The 26,805-nt window shown below is 35.3% G+C and overlaps 3 protein-coding genes across 4 annotated transcripts; 2 read left to right on the forward strand and 1 right to left on the reverse strand.

The window, feature by feature from the left end:
• Positions 1 to 6,385: 6,385 nt before the first annotated feature.
• On the reverse strand, positions 6,386 to 9,927 carry LOC112722792 (DEAD-box ATP-dependent RNA helicase 21). 2 transcript variants are annotated; one of them, XM_025773954.3, is made up of 2 exons: positions 7,420 to 9,927; positions 6,386 to 6,912 (listed from the first exon to the last, which is right to left on the reverse strand). In XM_025773954.3, exon 1 carries the CDS (start codon positions 9,699 to 9,701, stop codon positions 7,530 to 7,532), a length of 2,172 nt encoding a protein of 723 aa, XP_025629739.1. In that variant the 5' UTR covers positions 9,702 to 9,927; the 3' UTR covers positions 6,386 to 6,912; positions 7,420 to 7,529. The 2 variants fall into 2 exon arrangements, with proteins under 2 accessions (XP_025629739.1, XP_025629738.1); XM_025773953.3 differs by having other exon boundaries at positions 6,386 to 6,918.
• A 12,239-nt stretch (positions 9,928 to 22,166) lies between these two features.
• Positions 22,167 to 25,023, forward strand: LOC112721880 (uncharacterized). Its single transcript, XM_025772902.1, has 7 exons — positions 22,167 to 22,247; positions 22,354 to 22,406; positions 22,488 to 22,741; positions 22,812 to 22,995; positions 23,112 to 23,527; positions 24,104 to 24,571; positions 24,689 to 25,023. The coding sequence occupies exons 1-7, from the start codon at positions 22,167 to 22,169 to the stop codon at positions 25,021 to 25,023; spliced, it is 1,791 nt and encodes a 596-aa protein (XP_025628687.1).
• Positions 25,024 to 25,232: 209 nt separating this feature from the next.
• Positions 25,233 to 25,760, forward strand: LOC140176222 (uncharacterized). The gene has a single exon (XM_072206147.1). It carries the CDS (start codon positions 25,233 to 25,235, stop codon positions 25,758 to 25,760), a length of 528 nt encoding a protein of 175 aa, XP_072062248.1.
• The last annotated feature ends 1,045 nt before the right edge of the window (positions 25,761 to 26,805 follow it).

The following is a 26,805-nucleotide window of genomic DNA, read 5'->3' on the forward strand; positions in this document are numbered from 1 at the left end:
GCCATACCCCTTAGTTCCTTCTTATTTTAGCATGAGGACATGCTAAGGCTTAAGTGTGGGGAGGTTGACAAACCCCAATTTGTCGGTTTGTTTTGCCTTGAATTTAGAACATTTTGATAACCTTTTGTCACATTTAGCCTAAGAATTAGTATGGTTTTGTTATCTCTTCCATGATTGTGCTTAAGTGTAAAAACATGCTTTTTAAGCCTTATTTTGGTGAATTCTAGTTTCTGTTTGATTCCATAAGGTGCCTTGATGTGTTTGCTAGTAAACTCAGGTTGGAATAGGCTAGGCATGGATCAAAGGAAGCAAGGAAGGAAGCATACAAGTGGAGAGAAGCATAAAAAGTCAAAGAAGCAAAGTCAGCCATGCACGCGCACGCGCACAAGGCGCTCGCGCGCACATTACAGAATCGACCAGGGACGCGCACGCGTACCATGCGCGCACGCGCCGATGCTGGCACATGACCTCATTAATGCAACACGTGCCTGGCGATTTGAGAGGGTTTCTGAACCCATTTTTGGCGCCAAATTGCTAAAGGAAAGGAATAAAAGGATGAAGGATTAAGGGGAAGGCATCATTATCACTTAGGATTTTTCATACTTTTCATACTTTAGAAGTTAGATATAATTAGCTTAGTTTTAGCTTTGTAGTTAGTTTCTAGAGAGAGAAGCTCTCTCTTCTCTCTAGGATTAGGATTAGGTTTAGGTTAATCTCTCTTCTTAGATCTAGGTTTAACTCATGCTTTGATTCACTTTTCATTCACCAATTCTTAATCTTCTCTTCTTCCTCTTTCTAGTTGTGTGCTTTAATAATTGTAATTCTTCATTTTGTTTTGGATATATTGTTGTTCCTTGGTTTTCTTTCAATAATGCAATTTGAGGTAATTCATGATAATTGTGATTTCCTTGATTGTTGTTGTTAATTCTTTACATTCAATTGTAGCTAGAATTCATTCTTGTTGTGATTGACTATACTTTTCTTTTGTGCCTTCCAAGTGTTTGATGAAATGCTTGGTTGGATCTTAGTGTAGATTTTGTTCCTCTTGGCTTAGGTAGAGTAATTAGTGACACTTGAGTTATCTAATTCCCTTGTTGATTGATAATTGGAGAGATTGCTAATTGGTTTGGAGTGCACTGAGGCTAGTCTCTCCTTGGGAGTTGGCTAGGACTTGTGGCTCAAGTCAATTCATCCACTTGACTTTCCTTTCTTTAGTAAGGGTTGACTAAGTGGTAGCAATGAACAATTCTCATCACAATTGAGAAGGATAACTAGGATAGGACTTCTAGTTCTCATATCTTGCCAAGAGCTTTTATAGTAGTTAGTTTATTTCCATTGCCATTTACTTTTCATGCCCCTCATCCAAAACCCCAAAATAACTCATAATCAATAACAAGACACTTTATTGTAATTCCTAGGGAGAACGACCCGAGGTCCAATACTTCGGTTTATAAATTTTAGGGGTTTGTTTTAGTGACAAACAACTTTTTGTATGAAAGGATTAGTGATTGGTTTAGAAACTATACTTGCAACGAGATTTCACTTGTGAAATTCTAAACCGTCAAAAATCCAAATCGTCAGTCTCCCAACCCTACCACACCGTGCTGGTGGGTCACCAGATCGGCGTCTCGTAGTCCCAGGGCATCAAAAACGTTTCAAAACATGATGTTCGAGTCTGCTCCCGTATCCACCAGGATCCGCTTGACAAGGTCGGTTCCAACCCTGGCCGTGATGACCATGGGGGGACTTTTCGGCACCTCGTCGAACCATTGGTCTTCGGGGCCGAAGGAGATGGATGGGAGTCCCTGGGGACTTCTGGCAGACGAGGAGGAGACCGCGAGGACCTTGGCATCTTTTTTCTGTGCCGATTTTGATCTTGGGGCGGAGTTCCTCGCTGTTACTACGTTCACCACCGTGAGACCGTGGTTGTCTCCCTCTGGTTCTTGGCGTCGTCTTGTCGCCCGGAACCTGTTTTCGCTTTTCTGATCCCGATTGCGTCTCCTCGGCTCTCTTATAAGATGGGAGAAGTCGGCAAGTTTTCCGTCCCTGATTGCCTGCTCCAGGGCGTCTTTCAGGTCGAAGCAGTCTTGGGTTTGGTGCCCGTATCCCTTGTGATATTCGCAGTAGAGGCTCTTGTTTCCCCCCGTCCTGTCCTTCAGAGGTCGGGGTTTCGACAGTATCCCCTTCTCTGCTATCTGTTGGTAGACTTCCGTGATCGGTGCCGCGAGGGGGGTGTAATTGGTGAATTTCCCGACTCGAGGGAATGGTTTTGTCGTCTTGCTCGAACCGCCGTCCCTAGCGTGTTCCTTTTGTCTTTCTCCACCATCGTAGTGCCGGGTTTGGTTGTGGGGGGGGGTTGTCGTTTATTGGCAGCCACAACCCGGATGACTTCCTCGTCGTTGATGTACTCTTTAGCCACGCACTGGATCTCCTGCATTGTCCAAACTGGTCTCGTGGTAAGGTGCTTCCTGAAGTCGTCATTTAGGAGCCCATTCGTCAAACATAGACTCGCTACCGAGTCCGTCAACCCGTCGATTTCCAAGCACTCATCATTGAAGCAATCCAAGTACTTCCTGGTCGGCTCCCCAGTTCTTTGGGTCACCTCTAGCAAGTTGATCGGGTGCTTGGCTTTGGCGATCCTGGTTGTGAACTGAGCCAGGAAGGCATGGCTGATGTCGGAGAACTGGGTCACCGAGCCCTGCGGGAGGTTATTGAACCACCGTATTGCCGGTCCCGCCAGGGTGACCGGGAAGGCGCGACACCTTACCTCATCTCCTACTCCTTCTAAGTCCATCCTTGCCTCGAAGGCCGTCAGATGCTCCAGGGGGTCTTGCATTCCATCATACCTCATGTCCGTTGGCTTGTCAAAATGTTTTGGCAACCGGACCTCGAGTATGGAACGGTGGAATGGGGTCGCTCCCATTATGACGGGTCCCCGTGTTCCCGTCGTTCTTCCCTCGTCGCTTTCCCGACGAGTGTCCTCGTCCCCGCGGTTCATGGTAAGTTGCCTTTCACCTCTGGCATAAATGAAAGGGTCACGATGTCTTCTCGCGCGCCCCCTTTCGCCGGCGCTTTCGGATTCTGCATGTGGGCTAGGCGTGCGTCTGGAGCGACTCCTGGAGCGAGATCGGGAGTAACTCTGCTCTGGGGTGCGCTGGTCGCGTTCTCTGTCTGCTAACCGGCGCTCTAAGTCTTGCATTCTATGGCGTAACTCTTGCATTATTCTGGCGTGGTTGTCGCCAGTCCCCCCGAAGGGGCGTCTCTCGTGCGCCTGGGTTGCGTCCCTCGGGGGGATCTCGGATGTTGTCGGGCTCCCGTCCCGGCGGCGTCGCCTCCGGGCACGGCCTCGCGGTTTGCTTCCGTTTCTACTAGCACGAAGTCCATGGACGACTCCCCACAGACGGCGCCAATGTTCGGTAGGTCGGTTATCGGACGGTTCGGGTAGTGATCCAGGATGATGGTAGGGGCTCGTCAAGTCGTGGACTGCCGGTCAACGATACGCGAGGTCCCGAGTACTTCGTGTGGAAAAAGGGGGTGCCACCTGCAAAGACACTCCGACGCTCTTGTCAGTAAATGTGTAGGCGGAAAGGGTAGTGTGATATGTGACGTACCTCGGGGAAAGAGCAAGTCTTCCCCTTATATACCTGTCAGAGGTGGGCCCGATGAGAACAGGCCCATGTTTCTAGGGACGTTGTCCCACAGCTGCTCATGAGCTATCCTGGACGCGTGTCCGGGTCGGTTGCGGGGTGTATATCCGGACCGGGTGGCATCCGGGTCGGGCCGACCCGTAGGGGTTCTGAGCCAGGCCGTAACACTATTGAACATATAAAAGGAGAATTAAATTCACTTCCTAACTTTCTTACTAGAGAATTTTTGCAGGGAAAGAATGGATCAAAAATCAGCCTCCAGTGAAGATTATGGTCAACTTTTTGACCAAATAAAAGAAAGAAAATTGCCTATTACTCCTATACCAGCAAAATCATTATCATTAAGACTTATGACTATGTCATAGGTTGTAAAAGTATCATCATCATCATCACCTTCTAAGAGCTCTTTAATTACTACTAATAATAAATTCACATTATTGCAACCATCAGACCTCTATAACACTCAATCCTTGAAAGAACAGTTTTCTTACAATGAAAAACCTAATCCTATCAGAATATTAACCATCGAAAAAGAGTGGTTCAAAAAAGATAGGAAAATCCTATACAAGACTATTTTTCCAAATACTTTCCATTATATTCCTATTAACCCACAAAAAACCCAAAAATTCTATGAATTCATATTATTGGACACTGGATCTATTGAATTGACACATTATAGAGATCCCAACACCAAACAGCCCATTTATTTAAAAATAAAAATTATGAAAATATTATCTCTACAAGAGTGGGAATTACCCCCATATCAGTCCAAAAGCTTCTCTTTAAAATTTGAACCTCAAAGCTATACCTATTATGATTACTAAGAAGCATGGAATCATATCTTATTCCTATCACCAAGTCCCCATTCTTGGTTCATTTGGTTCAGAAAGGGATATCATTACAATTTTTCAAATGGTTCTAATCATGGTTCTAGAATTTTAGACCGATAGAAGTCTTCTTCCCAAAAGAAGCCAGCCTAGCATATGAATACTTTAAAAGCAAGTCATCATTCTTACAAGAATACAAATTCATTTCATCTATAGCAGCTATGGGAATAAGCTGGATTATAACTTGGGAATATGATTCAGCCGCATATGAAGAATGTCCAAGCATACAATATTTGGTAAGAACAATAAAAATAAAGTGGTGGAACAAATATGATATAAATTTGCTAAGAAAAGCAGCTATTGATCAATGGTTAACAACATCACAAAAGCGTCCAGCAATAACAGCTTCAAGCACCACCAATGAGCAAATAGCTTATAAAAAGAGACCTAATTCTTAGTGCAGAAGCGACAAATTATGGCAGCCCTAGCAGCAGCAACCTCAGAGGAAGATATCCAAAGCTCTCTACCAGCAATACAAGCCGTACCTCTTGGAGAAGACAAAGAGGTCCAGTCCAGCCCGCCTCATTACTATCAAGACTCCGAAGACCCATTTGAAATGTAGTAAAAACTGTATATGAAATCAATGAAAAAAATCCAATCATAAAGAAAATGATCTCAGTAAAAAAAAAAAAGAAGCAAACAGTAAATGTCGGCAAAACAATAAATGTCGGCAAACAGTAAAAGCAAATAGTACTGTCGAAAAATAGTAGTCAAATAGTAATCATTTGGGGTCTATAAATACCAAAGGCCTCGTTCATTCCCAATCAATAAAAAACTTGAAAGCTCAAGAACTCTCTCTACTTCTATATCTTCTTACTTCATAAACTTCTCCAAATATTTGTAATCATCTTCAAATTTGTATCAACTTTGCAAGCAATAATAGTACAAGTTCATCTCTGTAAGCTTACTATCTTATGCTTTCTTTTTTTATAATTTCTTAATTATTATTTCTATTCTTATAACATGAAAGAGTTTTAAAAAAGACTTACTTCTTTGAAGCTTGTTAGAAGAAAAATGAAAATAAGAAGATTAATAATTGTTCAGAACTAAAAGTAGAAATAAAAAAGATAAACAAAAAAATAATCAGAACCAAAAAGTTGTTACAACATACTAAAACTACAAAATCAATAAAAAATGTTAGAGAAAGTTATAGGAATAAGCGTATTCAACGTGTTAGAAGAATACATTATCTTCATAGACAAAGTATGATTGCTTTACAAGAGATACAATCCCAAATACTAGTAAACGTCCAAATGATGCAAGGTGATCCTCAACCTTTACAAGTACCAGCTCAACCTTTACGAGTGGTATATATATATATATAATAGAGATCAATAGTTAAAATTATTGGCACATTAACATTCTAGAAAACGAAAATTTTCAAGTGTTCCAAAGAGAAGCTTCCTATATTATATGTTAGTACTTAGTAGTATTTAATATAAAGAGTTTTATGCATACCCAAGTACATCATATGTAATATGTTCGATGTAGTTGAATCAAATAATTATGATGATACAAAGAAACACAGAAGTGTACGTACGGAATGTCCTGAAACAACAATGGGCTTTCTTGTCGGAGTAGATGACAAGTTTGTCTTAAATATATGTATGGCATGAGATTCTCTCATTGGCTTGGCAGCGCCGCAGTGGCTTCTTATGCTCTTCTGTTATCTTGTTACTGAGTCAAACGAGGGAAGGGATGCATTTCTTGCGATGCCTTAGTATTCATCTAACATAGTAGCAGCAGTACTTGTGTACTCTACTGAATATTGTGATGTAAACCCACCAGTCTCCACATCATTATCATAACAGTCAACATCAGTTTAGATTTTAGAACAAGAAAAACACAATCTTGAACGGAAACTTTATTTGTTTATTTCTTTTAGAAACAATTCAGGCTAGAAATCATTACTCTACAACAAAAATATTGGATGCATCTTTGAAATGCAGTGAAGTTATTTGTTCCACTGGTTGAACTAATTTACTAGGATGAGCCTCAATGGATGTCACAGAAACAGTAGCTTATAAGTGGACTGTGCTGTACTTGAGAGTTGAGACATGTTCTGCATCAACATCATTTGCCGGTGGCCGTTGCTTGCAAATATGTTTATTTTGAGGACTTTTGCATAATTAGTATTGTGACAGATTGATGATCTCTTTAGTGCAAATGATGGAAACTCTGGTTATTTTCTCATTCGCCGTTCCTTGTGGATCCATGGCATTATAGTAAATAGTAAGTTTTCATGCTTCCCTAACAGGGTCAAGGGCTCACATACATGCAATTCATCAAACGTTTCGCGAATATTATTTCCCAGTGTGTATAACTTGTACATGCTGAAGTGAACGCTTCCTAAGGGGTGAATTGTGTTACTCTAACCTCTGAAACTTCACAAAGAAGACAGTAGTAACGAAATCAGAAAGTTGGCTTGCAGTTTCACGGCAAATTAACACGCACCAAAAAATAAAACTGGGGCAATGGAGTAACACGTAATGGGTTAATAGCCGAGGGGAAAAAAAAGTGAAATTAACCAAAACTGAACCACGCGCAACACAAAATGGTTAGTATTTTAGGCGCACACAACTATAGCCCGTTCATACTTTGACATAATCATATTTTCAGATGCTGGTTTTAAGTCTTGACCAGAAGTCCAGAACCAAAACATATATAACAAGTGGTAACAGATATTAAAAATAAGACAGCAACGTTTGTAGCACAAGAATCTGATGACAAAAATTAAAACCAAGGAGCAAAAATAAGTTGTGGTCCTCATCTAAAATTACCCATTCCTGTTAGAAATAATAAGCAGGATAATAACTCTGAGCTCTTGCTAAGTTGAATACAGATACAATAATAACAACAATAACAGAATAAAAAGTCTGTTGTACCTAAATTTTATACAAGACCCGCAAAATGCTCATGCTCATGCTCATGCTCATTGCTGAACAAAACCTCGTATGACCTGCAAAGCGGATTCCCATGAAGCCAAAAAAGTTGTCTAATGTGCAAACACAGTGTCATTTCGTCTAGGTGGTCTGTCGGGAATAGTCCCTGGCTTGAACTTGGAGGCTTCGTGCCTTGCCAATTCAGGTGGAACAGGGCTGTTGCTTTGAATAAGCATCTGTTTGAGGTCATAGAAGACATCAGTGTCCTGAAGAGTGAGGAATGTTGTTGCCACACCAGTCTTTCCTGCACGACCAGTACGCCCAATGCGGTGCGTGTACATTTCAATGTTCCCAGGCATATCATAGTTTATCACATGAGCCACATCGGGTATGTCAATACCACGTCCAGCAACATCTGTGGCAACAAGAACATTGTATCTCTTGGTCCTAAACCCTTCTAGACTAATCTCTCTCTGCTCCTGCGACTTCCCTCCATGCAATGTAGTCACACGATACCCTTCCTTGTCCAAATTCTTGGCAACCATATCCGCATTCTTCTTGGTGTTAACAAACACAATTGCCGTCTTGTCATTAAGCTCATCAAGCAACCTTTGAAGCTTATGGAATTTCTCAGATTCCTTCATCATTATCACATGTTGGCTGATCAAGTCAGTTGCCTTTCCGGCAGTGCCAATGGTCACCACAACAGGATTCCTCAGATACTTCCTAGCAAGCCTCTCCACTGCCGGAGGCATGGTGGCACTGAACATATAAGTGGTCCTATAAATCTTCTTCTCATCAAGCTCCTCATCTTCATTCTCAGGTTTCAAGTTGCTGGAAGGCATGGCATCCAAGACACCCATCACCTGTGGCTCAAAACCCATATCAATCATGCGATCCGCCTCATCAAGAACAACATAATTGCATTGGTTCAGCACAGCATATCGCCGCTCTAAACAATCTATCAAACGACCTGGAGTAGCAATGACAATCTCACAGCCTTGCCTAATCTTAAACCCTTGTTCCTCAATGGACTGACCACCAACAATGGAGACAACCTTAATACCCAGATATTGAGCAAACTTAACAGTCTCATCCTCAATCTGCTGGGCAAGCTCGCGAGTCGGAGCCATAACAACAGCATAGGGACCCTCAGCCTCATTCTCCTCACTCATGGGGGGAAGCCTAGTAATGTAACTCAACATGGGAAGAACAAAAGCAGCAGTCTTACCGGAACCGGTCTCGGCAATGCCAATGACATCACGCTGCTGCAAGCCAAGGGGAATTGCAGCCATCTGAATGGGGGAAGGGGTCTTGTACCCAGCCTTCTCCACCGCCTTCAGAAGCTCATTGCTGAGCTTGCTCTCTACCCAGCTCCGCATGGGGCGAGGTATCTTGGAACCCTTGTAGGAGATGTTGTAGTCCTCCCTGAAGATACGCCAATCCCTCTCCGTCATTTCCTCAAGCTTTTTCTCGCTCCAATGGCGGTCAACCCTCATGTCGAAGGTGTCGTAGAGGTCGGCAGCAGCCTCCTTGCGGCGCTGGGCATCGGCCTCCTCGGGCTTCTCCTCGACGCCGTCCTTGCGACGGATCTGCTCGCGCATCTCCTTCTCGTTCTTGGCGGCGAGCTTCTTCTGCTCGCGGCGGTCCATGCCGGCGCGGAAGCCGCGGCCGAAGAGGAGCTGAGCCTCGTGAGGGTTCTGATAGAGGGAGTTCATGTCGCGAGATGTGTCCTCGGTGTTCTCCCAGTCGAAGGAGAAACGGAACTTCTCGCTGGGCTTGATCACGCGCTTCTTCGGCTTCTTCGAACCAAGGTACTGTTCTTTGATGGATTCGAGCTCCTTCTCGCGCTCCCGCTCCGCCAATTTCTCCAACCGTGCTCGTTCCCGAGCCCTACTTTCCTCTTCGCGCTCCCTCTCTCGGTTCCGTCGCTCCGCCTCGCGGTCCCGATCGCGTGCCCTATCGCGCTCCCGTTCCCGTTCCCGTTCTCGTTCTCGTTCGCGGTCTCTGTCCCTGTCCCTATCCCTATCCCTGTCCCTGTCACGGTCGCGGTCACGCCGGTCGGAGTCAGCGGAGGGTTTGGAATCGGCCGCGGAATCGGAGGAAGGTCGATTACGAGAAAGGAGCTGCTCTTGGCGGCGCTTCTGGTTGGCGATTTCCTCCTGACGGCGCTGGAGTGCCAATTGCTCGCGCTGGGCTTTGGTAAGGAAGACAGGCTTGGATGGTGCGGTGGAGTTGGTGGCGGCGGCGGGGGGTAAGTTGACGTCATCGATTGAGGGTTTCATAGCAGTTGGCTGTGCTCCTATGAAGTAACAGAAAAAGAGGAAAAGGGATCGCTTGGTTAATTGCAGGAGGGGACAAGAGAACACACCACAAGACAAGAGTAGCTCAACACCGACGATCAAAGATTCCACACTCTTCCTTCTATGTTCTTTCAGTCTCAATCCTTTCGCCCTCCCTTTCCATTTTCTTCTCCTCCTTTTTTTTTTGGTTTGATTTCTGAAAGGTACAGAGCTCAGGCCCATTTTATAACAGAAAGCATATATTGCCATTTGGGTCCATGTAGCTTTTAAAGTCCATTAAAAAATGATGTTGGACAAAAAAAAAAGAAAAAACATACAGGATGGTTTTTGATTAACTTGCCTCGTTACCAACTAACTTGGTTGTGTGGTCAGCCCACTCTTGTATATGCAGCAATTCATTGGCCAACGACAGACTCTTAAATGAAGCTCAAATCTGTGACGAATTAGTTTTTGACCTATAAGGTTGGGAGATATTATAGAAAACAAAAAACAAAAAATAACTTGCCCCGTTACCTCTTAATTTTTAGCGTTTGGTGAAGAGATAGAGACGAAAAGACTGAGACTGAGAGACAGAGACTAAGAGACAGGGATTGAAATAAATCTCAGTATTCTGTTTGGTACAAAATGGGAGACAGGAATTAAAACAAGAATAAAACTCTAATTTAATTTGCACAAAGGGTAAAATTGAAATTAATTAATTGAAATGAAAGTATTTTAGGTATAAAATGTTATTAAAGTTTCAGTCTCCATCTCTAAAAATTTCAGTCTCCTGTGTTCCTACTTTTTGGAAGTACTGAATACTAAAATTTTAGAAACAGAGACAGAAATTTTAGTACCAGTCTCTGAACTAACAAACACGATACTGAGTCTCAGTCTCACAATCTCTGTGTCAGTAATTCAAAACAAACGCTACCTAATTGCTTATGCTGCTATGCTTGTGATTCGTCTTGTGAGTTGTGATTTTATTCTCTAATAAGCTCTAAATCACACAATGTATTATGTTATAAGTATGATTAAGAAGTAATCATATGAGAAAATAATTTTAGATTCGTTTGAAAATTTTCAAAAGCTATTTTTTTTTTTTTAGCTTTTGACTTATAAAAAGTTATATTAATAGTGTTTGGTATAATTTTTTAGATAAATTTTTAACTTTTTAAAAAGTTATTTAAGAGCTTTTGAAGAAGTTAAAAAATGTGATTTCTCCTATTTTCAAAAACTATTTTATTACTCTTATTTAATGCACAACTTTAAAACAAGGACTTCTATAATAACTTTCCAAATACAAAATAACTTATTTAAAAGTTATTATTAATAAAAATCCTTATATTTTAAACTCTTTTTTCAAAAGAATTTATTTAAAAAGTTTAGCCAAACTGGCATTAAACTACTTTTAAAAAGATTTAATTTTTAAAAAAAAAATTATTAACAAAATTATTAAAAAAGATTAATTTTTGTAATTTTAATTAAAAAAAAAACCAAATCTTTTCTATAAAAAGAATAAATATACCCGTAAATTTTTTTTAACATATATTTTCTATAATTACCTATTATACTTAAATTTGGTTTCCATTAAATATAATTACTTACATTTATACTTATTGTTGTTCGAATAATGTCACTGCTGCTTAGATCTAGTATTTGGAAGGTTGAAAAAGTATGAATGAAAACTTGGGTTTTTTTTCTAATTTTTAATTAATTAATTAATTTATTTATTTATTTATTTATTTATTTATTTATTTTTTGTTGATAATAGATTGATACTGTTTTGCATTTAAATGTTTTTGGTAGCTTCTAAATCCCTAATATAATATTTTGAAGCTGCTTGATTTTCCTAGTTGATGAATATATATGCATAGGAAAAACTGCATACTGAGATCAAGTTGTAATGTTGTGAACCTGTGATTTATATGTTCGTTGCATACTTAATATGAGGATATATAATACAAATAAACTAGATGATGAACATCAATATTATATAAATAGAATTAATATTTAAAATAGTTCTTGAAATTTGACTCGTGATTTAATTTAATTTTCGAATTTTTAATTGACCTAAATTATATCCTAAAATTTTAACGTGTGTCTCAAATTGACCTTTTCGTCCCGTTATCAAAAAAATAACGTGACAAATTTAGTTGACATTTAGCAGTGGCACAAGAAAAACGACGTCGATTTTTAAAATTTCAATTCCCTGTTCCTTCATCACTGAAATGGGGTCAAATTTTCATGGTGCCAAATCCAAACAAATCAACAAAAAGCTCCTGCAACATCTTTTCATCACCGGCGTATTCGTAATCGTTGCCATCTCTTTCTTGGTTGTGCAACCTTGGTCACTGCACCGATATGCACCGTTCGTCACCCCCCTCTTTCTCCTCCTCCTCCTTATACTGTATCTTCTTGTTCTTTCTCTTATCCATTTTGTCTTGGCCGAAATAATCAGCATCTGAATTAGTCACTTCAATCACATGAAAAGCTTTCTTATTTTCTATTTGTGAATACAATGCAGAGAAAGTAAAAAAAAAGTGGAGCAGCACTCACGACGCTAACGGCAGAATCGTATGTGTCGGGGTATGAGGTGGGGGCGCTAGGATCTGAGGTGAGGGCGGCAATGTGGTCAATGGGGGAGGGGGTAATGGTTCTGGTGTCGACGGCTTTGAGAATGTGGAGGGGACTCTTGATGAAAGAAAAGGGTGAGTTGATGTTGTAGTGTTGTATTGGAATCCTATCCCCCCATTCTGTAGTTTCTTTTTCAATAATAATAATAATAATAATAATAATAATAATAATTAAGAATCAGTTTGAAGTGAAATGGAGGAAGTAAAAGAGGTTATGGTTGTTGTTGTGAATGAAGTAGTTGCTCATGCGTGTGTAGATGAAGGTAATGATAATTACTTGATCACTGAAAATGGGTTGGAGAGAAGCCATGGAAAAAAGGAGAGAGCACGAGTGATGGATTTAACGGCTATACGGAGGGAGAATAAAAAAAGAAGAAGAGATGAGTCTAAAGTTGAGGATAAGACCATACCTGAGATTTTTGAAACTCAAAGCAGTACCCAAGCCATGGCTACTTGAGAAGGAGGAAGAAGAGGTGGGAGAGTAAAATGACGTCGTTTTGGAACAAATAGCAAAACGACGTCGTTGAATTGTGCCAGGTCAGCTTTCGAGTGACGGAAATGGACGGAAGGGTCAACTTGAGGCACGCGTTAAAATTTCAGGGTATAATTCGGGTCAATTAAAATTCGAGGGTTAAATTAGATTGGAGATCAAATTTCAGAGGTCATTTTGAATATTAACTCTAATGTCATAAAAGAAAATGATTTATATATATGTCCAATTTTATCTTTATGTAAATCGAATTAACTAAATTCGATTTACATTTTTTTTTAATGTAAATCGAATCAATAATAGTAAATCGAAACTAATTGATTCGATTTATTATTTCTGTATATATAAATTGAATTTAGTTTATTTGATTTAATATTGATACAGATTATTTATTCTATATTAACTTTAAAATATAAATTTTAATAAAAAATACTCCCGTTTAAATTCAAATAAAATATAAAAAAAAAAACAAAACGAATAAGAATAGAAATCTAACTTTTGTGTTTTAGTTCAAATTCTAGAAAATTTATATTTTTATAAACTTATGAATATAAAATAGAACATTAAACAATTTTTTAAAATTAATTAAAAATCATCATTTGCCTCATTAGCATCTAAAAAATCTTTACCGAAACTTTTGAGGTTAAAAAAATTAATATAAAGTATATCCCTCCAAAGTGGCGTAGAAGTTAAAACTTGATTTTTTTTCAAAATCAGAAGTAACAAATAATTATACAATACATAATAACCAACTATCTTTATACAATATGTAATTTAAAAAATAATTAAAATACTATATCAATTAAATTATTATTTAATTTGTGTTAATTTAACTTGTGTCAATTAAATTATATATTGATATAGTATTTAATTATTTCTCAAATTACATATTGTTATAGTATATCAATTTAAATTACATATTGATATAGTATTTAATTATTTCTCAAGTTACATATTGTTATAATATATCAATAAAAAAATTTATTTGGAGAAAGAAATTTACATTTTCAACTATAGTTATTACTCTTATGAAAAAGTGTGTTAATTTAACTCATACTTTGTTTTTTGCAAATTTTCTTAAATGTAGCAATTTATAACATATTTTCTTTCAAATTATGTGTTTCTGAAAAGTTAGAAGAGTTAGTTCAAGTATGAATTTAATTTCTCAAAGAGTAGAATATGTACTTGAGTATGCCCACAGAAGTCCCATCATGGACATTCTTCATGCTCAAAGAGAATCTTAGATTGATGACAAGGTAAATTGTTATCTCTCAGATCCATACTATGTTTTATATTATGCTTATTAGCTTATATGCATAGTTTATGGAGTCACTATGAATGTTTGCAAGATGTTCTTGAAAATGAAAGCTGAGTTATTCAAACAGATCACATTTAGAGAAAGAAGCTAAAGCCAAATGTAACATTCTTATTATCAGAATATCATGTTTTCAACTGCGTCCTTCTGATAGCGAGGAGTATTACGATGACTTTAAATATATCTTTACATAACAGGAGCCTTTAAACTGAAAACCACATTTTTTTCATGTGAAAAACCGAAAATACTTTTTCTTTTCTTTCATTACACAATCATACATACATACATTTTAACCACATCACATACATATATATATATATATATATATATATATATATATATAAAAGAAACTTCCATACAAGTAACATAGCAGCGATAACAATTTCGACCACTACCATGGTAGTAACAGCCATCAAATACCACATGCAATCACAGTAACTCAACCCTGAGATATTAACATTGCATAAAACTCAATAACTTATAACAGAATAACAACAGTAAGGGATCCGGGATAAGAGCGACTTACTGTACTCAGAGAAGAACCAAAGAACGAAGTAACAGCAACTCCAGTGATGATGGAAAACCTCAGCGGCAACTACAGCAATAACATAGTGACAACAACGTCCTAGAAATTGAAAGAATGGAAACCATAAACAAGAACACCTTTATCAGCGGCAGTAGCGCTAACTCAACCAGTTCTGGCAGTGTTTTCCAGCGACCACAACACCATTTTTTGGCGACAGAGGCGCAGTGGCACGGCTGATTTCTCCTCCGGCAGTAGCGGCCCCTCAGCTTCGCAGGTGGTGACAGCAACGAGCCTGGTTTCGATGGCGGCAGAAGCGGTGAAGACGAGCTCCTCCTCCTCGCGTATTAGCAATAGCAGTGACTGATCTGACGGTGACGGGCCAGCGGCGGCGGCGACAAAGCTAGTCGCGACTCTCTCCCTCGTGCGTCTTTCTCCTCGGTGACCATGGCGGCGGTGAAGATCCCCTCCAACAGTGGCAATGCATTGGTGATAGCTCCTCCTCTCTCTCTCTCATCGTCGCACTCTCTCTCGGGTTCGGCACCTAGTCCCGTCGGCACTGTCTCCTCCTTTCCCTTTCTTCTTCTTCCTCGGTCCCCCTTCTCTCTTTCCCCTCCTCTTTTCTTTTCTTTTCTTTTCTTTCCATTGGGTGTAAGGGGTGGCAGCATGTGTGTGTGAGAGAGAATGAGAGTGTGACTGTGTTGTTAAGGTTAGGGTTTGTGGTAGAAATTAGAATTTGGTAGAGTAAAAATTTTAATAAAAATAAAAGGGTAGAGTAATAATTTAAAACCAAATTAAATATAAAATAATTATTTTAAATATAGATCTTTAGTTTATTTAATTATTTTTTATTTTAAATTGTTATCATTAGTTAGTTTATGATAATGGCTTAATTAATATAATTTAGCATTATACTGATATTTTTTAGGATTCTTTTCATACCAATGAGATCAATATAGTATTTTTGTCTCTAAACTTATTTAATTTACTAATTCTAGCTTGATGTTCTAAAAAAAATGCAGTAAAATAAAATTCAAAATAGTCATACATATGATAAATTTTTATTTATATCACACGCTCAATTTTTACTATTTAATTTTTTATTTTGATGTTTAAAGTAGAATAAAGTCAAAATTGTCATTACCTAATATCAAATATTTATATACATAAAACTACAAACTATTGTTTATTTACAAATATAATTTATAAAAATTGTTTATGTATTAGTAAAAAATTAATGTGTTCTAATTTTATACTTTACATATATATGTCAAAATTTAATACAATATATGATTGACAAGAGTTTCATGCAATTATATAAATAGTAAGACATTGTTAAACTTAATTTTTTGTCTTTTGTTTAATGTATTTTGAACTTAACTATATAATTAATTTTTAGAATTTTAAATATTTTGTTAATGAAATTATAGTATAGATAAATTCAATATTTTTTAAATGGCATTTACCTTTGTATACTTAATAGGAAATTTATATAATTAATATATTTTAACTAAATATATATAAAGCACTAATAAAATAAAACAGAAAGCCAAAAATATATTTATATTTTTTACATTAATTCTAATAATTTTATATAAAAAATTATACTTATGTGATTTTACAAATAAATTTATTTATTTGGATAATAAAATTATCCATTGTTTTTATAAAATTAGGTTGGTTTAAATATAAATTGGTTGTTATAATTTGCTATTTTTCGAAATTGACACAATAAAACATTACATAGAATTCATTTTTTTTAAATATATTACATAGTGGTTTTCCAAAACAATTTGTTAAATTGAAAATTAAAACTATATTTTATATTTATAAGATTTTTTAAAATAATGAATACTAAAAATCTATGTGTTTACAAATTTATATATACAGTTAAATGTTTTATGTTTGGTCAATCCACACATGGTGTGAGCATTTTACTAATTATTATCCTATCCTATAACATACCTTAAAAAGAAAGTTATTCCAGTAGTAGAACTCCAATGTATTATCCTTTATGTTCATTCTGAGTTTCTATCAAAATATCAATGTTTCCACTCTTCACTCATCATGACCTTTATTATCATACCACTCCTACATAAAACTATTTTCATTACACTTCACATCTCATGACTGTGTCTTATTTTGCTATCTTATTTTTAAGCTTGCTTTACATACACATACTTTTCTTAAATTTCAATTTTTGTATTTTTGAATTCAAATTCAAAATTAAAAAAGATCTCTCCATTCTCTGTTTTTAGTTTTTTCTCTTTCTCCTCAAAATTAAAAAAGGGATTCTCTCCATTATTTTTTTCTCCTCCGTTCACTTGTGCTCTTCTTCTTTAGTTCTTATAGGTCTCTGCCGTTTACTTTCTTGAGACACACCCCAACTATCAGGCGGAGGCACGAAGCTTTGTAGGGGATCTGCTTCAATCACGGATTCGTAATACTTTGTGATGACGAGTTATGTATGTTCCTTATTATTTGATCTAATGTATATCTTCTAATTTTGGTAATATTTGAAATGTTATTGCTGTTGTTATGCATATGTAGCTTTGTTTGGTATGTAGTTGTTCATGCAAAAAATCCAGAACCTCATTGTTGTTGCCAGGAATCTATTTCCAATTCGCCAAAAGGTCTTAACCTATTTTCCTCCTATATTCAATTTGCTTACAATATACAGAACCAAATAATAAGGATAATTTGTTTTCACACAATTCAAGTTATATCTCCACCAACTTCTCCCCATTGTCCAAAAGTTTATTCCATGGTCAAAAATGTATCTAAGTATCAGGCTACTCATTATTCAATGGTAAAGTTATGTGTTAACTTAATACTCAATAACTTATGTTATCATTTATATTTCTTCATCATTTTTTCCGTTCATTCCTCTTATTCTCACTATCGCAGTTGTTGCCTTCAAAATTTGCTTCGTTGGCATTTCCTTCAAGGTTGTCTTATGTCAACATACGTCAAAAGGTTGGACCTTCTTTCACAACAGGACTTCATTGGAGGGATTCAAAAGTTTTTCTTTCCAGGAGATGGCGCAGATTTTGTCTTCAACATGGCATAGTCGAAAGGAGCAAGGTCAAATTTGACGTCCCTGTTGATGATGAGAAATCAATGAATCTAGAAGTTTTAAGTATTTAGTATTTGTTAGGATTTTCTCTTCTATCAAACACTATAGATCTTTTTGGTTATTCATTTTGCAGTTAATTTCTTTCTATTTCTCATTGTTTTTTCTATTTATATATGTAATGGATATATTTATTTCAATACAGTAGTCTAATTATCATGTTCATTTTTTTCTTCTTTATTAATTTCTGTTTCTTTATTAATTTTTCTTCTCGAATACTTTATACATAGCTTTCGTTGTATTCTTACATGGTATCCAAGTAATTATCAGAGGATTCTTTGCAGCGATATGACAATTTTTTAACTGATAAAATTTTGAATTAAATCATATTCATATAATCAAGTCAGCTTAGTCACCACCAGCTTCAAAATTTCTCTTATATCATATGTAACGGTAATTCATATACTACTGAAAAATCATATAATCCTCATAATATGTTTCTACCAGATTTCTTCAATAAATACATAACTATTTGTATAGATATATCTCCTGTATGCCTAAACATAAAGCGAGTTATTATAACTCAATACACCCAAACCATATATCCATTAATATTGAACTTGCTATGATAACTCAAATTTATATTCTTAATCACAATTTTATGTCGTATATAATTTTTGTAGTATTGATCATAATTATATATTTAGTTGTTACTTTAAAGTATTGGATTAGTTTCAGAGACTTCTCATTCATTTTAGACATAAAATAGCTCAATCAATGTTTTGGCACTTATTTTATACTAATTTGTTCTAATGAATTTGTATTTCATTCGATATTTTAAACTTCCTCTAAATCATACATTTTTATTCCTTTTTTCACTATTGTATAATAGTACATAGTACTCAATTCTTTATCTACTTTACTATTTACATCATTATTTTTTTGTTTTCATATTTAGTTACATGTGTCACTTAAATTCGTATATTCTACCTATTTTTTGTGTGTACAATATCATTACTCATAATTCCAATCATCTATCATGATTTTCTTTCAGCCAATCATGTTAATTGTACACCATGATTATCTTTATGTTCTTTCTTATTATTATTGATCTTTTTTGTGAAAGTCATGATGGTTGTTCACATTATAAATATTGTCCTCCTTTAGTTTGTTTTACCACACCAAAACAACTCTTTCAGCACTATCACCAAATTAGCTTGATTATATTTTCTTCCATTGTCTTTTTTTTTTATTTTAAACAGTGGCTTCATCTTTCAACTTGCTAAAGGATATTGAAGCTGCCAATGAAAATCAAAACTACAAGATAAAGGTTAGAGTCCTAAAGTTGTGGTCAATCTCACCAAAGGAACAGAAATTTCAAAAATCCATGCTTGCGATGGTGTTATGGATGAAGTGGTAATGCTTTCCTTTTTAAAGTTTGTACTAAAACTACTGATTTTGATATGATATTTCTTTGCATTACAGTTTTTTAATTAAATTATATGTTTAAGGCGATCGTATCCAATGCTCAATTAGAAGTCCTCAAAGAAGGTTGTTTGAGGGTGATTTATCTGATGGGATGATTTACACCTTATCAAACTTTTCACTTGCACTAAATGATCAAAAATACAATCCCACAAGTCATTCTCACTGTATCTATTTCAAGAGAGAAACTCAGCTTAGGATGGTATCGGATGTGAACTTTCCTTCCAATGTTTTTTGTTTTGTACCCAATGATCTCATTCTTAACCATACTAATGCTCAATCTCATCTTATTGGTATGTAATACTACACAATTTAATTGAGATTTTTTTTTCATTCTTAGCCCACAATTGATTACATTTACATTCTATCTTATCAGATGTTATGGGTTTCCTTACTACCAAAGGTGATATTATTGAGTTTTTTAGGAATGGAAAAAAGTCTATCTACATTGTCATTGAGCTTGATGACATGGAGTTAGTTTTCACATTTTTAATAACTTTTTCTATGTCATTTTTAGAATGTGTTTAGTGAAAATCATATTCTACATTCTTATTTTATTTTTCTAATCGTATATATCTTTTTAGTGGACACGGTAAGATCGGGTGCAATCTTTGGGATGAATTTGTCACAAGATTGGTCCAACATATTGAGAAATAACCTATTTCTGAGTTTGCTATTATTATCGAGTTTGCCAAATTCAATATATTCAAAGGTGCCTTATTACAAATATATAACTATTCAAGTACATAATTAAGAATTCTTTTCTAATCATTAATCAACAATCATTTTATAGGAGCTATGGGTATATCCAACACGAATTATAATTCAATTCTGTACGTTAACCCTAAATTTCAGGAGGTTAAGGATTTCAGGCAGAGGTGACTTTATTTAATTTTTGTATTGTCATTTTTTTTTTACATTCTCATCTAAGTATTTGTTTCTCATAGTACTAACAGTCTAACATTTTTATTACAAAATTATAATGTCTGGGGTCTCTCATGCCAATCAACTCACTCAACTTGCTGCAGATCTTGCATATAACCTGGAAGATGATCTCCTAAATCAATCTACTTATAAGCTTATATGTGAGCTTAAGGAGTTAATTGAGGTTTGACTCCATCTCATATAAATAACCAAGACTTATTATTTATGGCATTTCTAATTTTTTTTAAAATTCTAGAATGGTTCTTATGTTACCATTGGAACTGTTCTTGCTATCGATTCAAATAATGGTTGGTGGTACAAGGGATGCAAGCAATGTTTCCATTCTCTGAAAGAAAGTGATACATCATATCATTATACTACCTGTGATACATTTCCATCTTCTCATACTCCTAGGTAATCAGTTTATAAGAACCATATCACATTCATTATTTCATTCTATCATATACATTAGCTAATTATCATGTATTTGTATTTTTTTTAAATCATGTATAGCATTAACTTAAGGGTTACTGATGACATTGACACTGCATCATTTATTTTATACGACAAAGAACTACAAATTTTTTTGGCACTTTCTTCTGAACTTAGGCTTGCTCAGCTAACCAAGGTACTATTTAACTTCGTATGCTCCAATGGGCATCATATACTGCTACAAACTTTTTGGATGATAATTCAACATGTTTTTACTAACATTTTATTTTTTTTACAAGGGTGGCATAAATGAGGAGTATCCCATTGAGTTAGATTCTTTTAAGATTAAGATCTTATTTAAAGTTTCTGTTAAGATGGAAGACATTAACTCTTTCCAACCATGCAAGATAATAGTTATCAAGATATGTGGAGAGATTTCTATCATTTCTGCTTTCGTGGACAAGCATAACATTTATAGCGTGAGTTAATTTCATTCACTTCTCTTTGTACAAAAAATTTAACGCCAGTGATTTCCTATAATTCAACTAATAAATATTTATAGATGGTGACGCTGGAGATTCTTTTGCATGTGTTATTCCATCATATGAAGAAGGTAAAATATATTTTTCTTTTAAATTTGGTGTTTATTCCAATTTCATTAATATTTGTTCACTATTATACAAAATATAAATCTGTACACCTTCAGATATGTGGGATGCTGGTGATCCTGTTTATTTCTGCATTTATTGTAAAGCAGTAATGTGGGATGCTGAAAGACTTTCCAAAAGTAAGAAAAATAAAATTGCAAAGTTTGGTTTATGTTGCATGGATGGAAAGGTTAAGCTTCCATTTCTTAGAGAAGTTCCTATTATTCTTCAAGACTTGCACTGTACAGATAATGAGAAAGGAAAATACTTTTGGAAACACGTACGTAAGTTTAATTCTATATTCTATAGCTGGAAACATAAATTGTACTTTGAACAATGGATCAGCTCCACCTACATTTTCAATTAGTTGAAAAAATTATTATTCAATTAGTAGTTTACTTCCAATCGAAAATGATAGGCCCAGATTTGCACAACTTTATATTTATGATACGGAGATTGAAATTGAAAATTGCGTATCTACTGTAAGGTACACAGTTCAATCAAGTTACTAATTTTTTTTCATGAATTAATACTTAATTTGCAATAAATCAAGTTTTAATTATTTTTTAAATTTTAAAATTTATGCTAGTAATGTTGATTCCTTGAACACTATTGAAAGTGAGATTGTTTACCATCTCAAGAAAATGATAGACAATCATAATCATCTTGCAAAAAGTTTTCATTCTGCCAGCGATAGATTCAATACCAAGAATCATGCAAATATTAGGATGAAGCTTATTTGTAATCGGATTAAGGATGAAAGAGTATACAACTTACCAACAGCTTCCGAGGTTGCTATTCTAATTGTTGGAGACATTGATTATTCAATTCTAGAAAGAGATATAATCATTGAATCCACTTCCAAGAAATTGCAAAGGATTGATATTCTTCACCCGTTGTAATTGCCACTTCAATATCCATTAATTTTTTTTGTACGAAAAAGATGGTTTTAGACCAGGCATTGAACTTCAACAAGATACGGGAGTCGTTATACAAAGAAGAGAAAGAATATAAGCATGAGAGGGTTCTTCTCATATCGAATTCAAATGAGATTTAAAGATTCTTCAATTTTGTTTTATTCTCGAAGATTATTTCAACAATTCTTAGTGGATGCTTACAAAATGATATAGTCTGAATGTCTCAACTTCATAAGGAATAACCAACCGAACTTGAGGGTTGACAGGTATAGTGCACTACATGAGTCATTGGTTTGAGGTGAAGCAAATGCTGTCACTACCGGTCAACGTATAATACTTTCGAGTAGTTTCACTGGTGGACCAAGATACATATTTAACAATTGTAAAGATGCTTTTGCAATTTGCAAATATGTAGGATATCCCAGTTATTTTGTCGCAATAACATGCAATCCTGAATGTGATGAGATTAAATGTCTACTAAAGGATACAGGTCTTAAAGTGGTAGATCGTCCTGACATAGTCTCTAGAAACTTTCACATAAAGTTGAATGAGCTTATTATGAACTTTAAGCAAGGGAAATTCTTTGGCAAGATATCTGCTTGTAAGTAATACAAATTTTGTTGTTTACTTAACTTTTATGTAATATTGTTAACAGGTGTTATTTATGACAGATGTGTGCATAATAGAATTCCAAAAACGCAGACTACCACATGCTCATATTTTGTTATTCATGGATCTAAATCATACACCTAAATCACCAGATCAAATTAACAAGTTGATTTCTGCTGAGATACTAGATAAGATATGGAGGCCTAAACTATATGCAGCAGTAGAGAAGTTCATGGTGCATAGATCGTGTGGTCATCATGACAAAAAAGTCTTTGCATCATCAACGGACGTTGCTCTAAGTTCTATCTAAAGCCATTTCGAAGGAGGACTATCATTGATGAGGCTGAATTTTCGAAATATAGAAAGATTGATAACGGTCGCTCAATTTCTAAGAAGAATGTTGTACTTGACAATTCTTACATTGTACCAAACAACCCGTCGCTGCTGTTAAAATATGGTTGCCATATTAATGTGGAGCAGTATCAGACTTCTACAATAAAATATCTTTTCAAATACGTTCACAAGGGAAATGATAGAGTTATATTTGCTTTTTATCAATCAACAAGTGATGGTGATTGTCAACAGGTTGTTGATGAAATACATAATTATTATGATTGTAGATACATAGCAGTATGTGAGGCTGCTTGGAGGGTATTTTGGTACAACATACAACAAAAAGAACCTTCGATCATTAGATTACCATTCCATTTACCTAATGAACATCCAGCGGTCTTTAAGGATCATGAAAACATTATTGATGTTATAGAAAGGGTAGATGGCAAGCTGACGAAGTTGTTAGCATGGATGCTGGCTAATTAATTGTTTCCTTTTGGTTGATCTCTTACATATAGCCAATTTCCTAATAGATTTGTATAGAAGGATGACATATCCATGTGGATGCCAAGAGAGCAAGGTTTTTCAATTGGTCGATTGACGCATGTGCCCTGTGGCAACGAAGAAGATTATTACTTGAGACTTCTATTAAACATACAAAAAGGTTGCATGAGTTTCATCGATCTTCAAACTGTCGATGATGTTGTTCATTCCACCTTCAAGGAAGCATGTTATGCGTTAGGGGCTGTTGCAAGATGATAAAGAATTTATTGATACTATGATAGAAGCAAGCACATGGGCTTCTACGAGTTACATTAGAGATCTTTTTGTTGTTTTGTTATTATCAAACAACATCTCCAGTCCTATAAATGTCTGGCAAAAATGTTATCAAATACTTTCTGAAGACATCCTACATTCTGAAAGGAAAGTTCTACACTGTGAAGGTAATATTTTTAAACTTTATTTATTCTCATGTACATATTTAAGTTTACAATGATAATTTTAGTTATTTTCAATACAGAGTTACAACTATCTGATGAGCAAATTCTGAATCTAACTCTTTACAAGATTGAAGAAAAATTACAAGCTAATGGTAGATCGCTTAAAGAGTATGATCAGATGCCTCTCCCATCCTTGGATGCTATAAATGGAATAGAAGATTGTCTAATAATGGACGAGATGAACTTTGATTTATCTGACCTGAGAGATGAGTTGTTAAGAAACTTACCCAAAATGAATTTAGATCAGCGAAAAGCATTCAACACTGTTATTCAGGCTGTTAATAAAGATGTTGGAGGTTTCTTTGTATATGGATATGGTAGTACTGTAAAGACATACCTTTACAAGACACCTTCAACTACTATACGTAGTAAAGGTGAAATTGTATTGAATGTGGCATCCAGTGGGATTGCATCCTTATTATTCCCTAATGTTCGTACAACTTATTCAAGATTTAAGATACCACTTGATCTAAATGAGGATTCTGTATGTTGTGTCAAGCAAAACACTTCTCTAGCTAAGCTGGTATAAGCAAAGCTTATTATATGGGATGAGGCACCAATGTTGAATAACCTATGTTATGAAGCTTTGGACAAATGTTTGCCAGATATTCGAAGGTATGAGAAATGTTATAATCCAGATTTGCCTTTTGGTGGGAAGGTTGTTTTGCTAGGAGGTGACTTTAGGCAGATTCTTCCAGTAATACCAATGGGATCACGACAGGATATCGTGCTCTCTTCCATAAACTCATCATATCTTTGGGAATTCTGCAAAGTTTTGAAACTGACAATCAACATGCACCTTACAGTTGGAGCAAACCAATCCCAACTAAGGCAAATTTCTGAATTCGCAACGTGGTTACTAAGTATTGGTGATAGTTTGATAGGTGATTCAACTGATGGAGAAAGTGAAGTAACCATTCCCAATGACATCCTTATTTAGGATACTGACGAAGCTTTCGATCAGTTGGTTTATTTTGTGCATCCAAATTTGTTGTTAAATTTAAATAATACATTATACTTCAGAGATAGAACAATACTTGACCCTACACTTGAGATTGTTAATGATGTGAACAAGCTCATCATGAAATATTTAGTGGGCGAGAAGAAGACCTATTTACCTCTGATTCATTGTGTGTAAAAGAAGGAAACATGGAATCCGAGTTAGATACAATCACATCGGATGTTCTGAATGCTGTCAATTGTTCTGATTTGCCGCCTCACCAGTTGACTCTTAAAGAAGATGTACCAGTTATGTTACTACGACACATTGATCAATCAAATGGGTTATGCAATGGAACAAGATTACATGTACACAAGTTGGGCAATTATGTTGTTGAATGCATTACATTAACTGGTGAAAAAGCAAGACAAGTGGTTCTAATACCACGCATGAACATGATACCCAATAATCAAACTATTCCATTTAAGTTTCAGAGGAGACAATTTCCATTAATTGTCTCATTTTTTATGACTATTAATAAGTCTCAAGGTCAAATTTTGACAACTGTTGTTTTATATTTGCCCAAGCCTGTTTTTACACACAGTCAACTTTATGTTGCTCTTTCAAGAGTAACATCAAAATATGGGTTACGAGTATTAATTGAGAATAATTTTACCAGATTAAAAGATACAACCATTAACGTGGTTTATAGAGAAGTTTTTCAAAATGTCTGTTGATTATGTATGGTTTTAAATTCTATTTAACATGTATTTTTTAAACATTTATGTTCCACGAAAATTGTTAATTTTTGTATGTACTGCTTTATGTAAAAGTATGAAGTTTTTTCTTCTGAATTGTTAAAAAAGTCATATATATACTCTTTCAATATTATAAGAAATTAAAGTGATATAAATATTTTTAAGTAACGATCCAATTTATTATAAAACACTCATACATATGTTAATAACATAAAAACACTTTCATAATGAATGGTTTACATTAAACTTACCATACCCGTGCATCGCACGGGGAAATTCACTAGTTATTATTATTATTATGTATGTTATTTTATATATTAAAAATGTATATTTTGATATTTTAATAGTTGATTGATAATTAATATATAATATATATGTATATGGATATATATTATTTTTGAACAATACTTTTAATTATCAATCTAATTTTTTTAGTCTTACAATTAAATAATATATTTTAAATTTATATTTTTAAATATTATTGATCAATTACTGACAAAAATAATAAATTTTATTGGCATTGTAGTATAATATATAGGGGGCTTCTGTAGTGGCCAAGAAGTTAAGGTGGGTAAAATGATGATGTGTGCTGTATTTGTTGGTGACACGTGCAGTGGAAACTTGTGATTGACTATACTATGACCAAGTAAATTTATTAATTACAGTAAAAATAATAATAGTTGGTAACATTAATGAAGGGCAAAATCATGAAATTGAAATAGAAAAGTATATGTAAACAATGAAAATATTAAACAATGTAAACAATGGAGATATCGTGGGTGGCATAGGCAGTCACTATATTCAGGTATGTTATCATCGCGGCCGTTGTTGAGTTCTCTGTTTTTGTTGTTAGTATCTTGAATGAATATGCATCTTGGAAGCATATTAATTGGCCATCTTTTGATTATTATTGAAACTTCAATGAAAATGTCTTACTTCTGTTGGTTTCCAACATGAATAAATTCAATAGAGTACCAAAACGTTGCATGTGATTGTACAAAAAGTTTAACAATAATGTGTACAT

The sequence above is a fragment of the Arachis hypogaea genome, chromosome 11 (genome assembly GCF_003086295.3).
Source record: "Arachis hypogaea cultivar Tifrunner chromosome 11, arahy.Tifrunner.gnm2.J5K5, whole genome shotgun sequence".
NCBI lineage: Eukaryota > Viridiplantae > Streptophyta > Magnoliopsida > Fabales > Fabaceae > Arachis > Arachis hypogaea.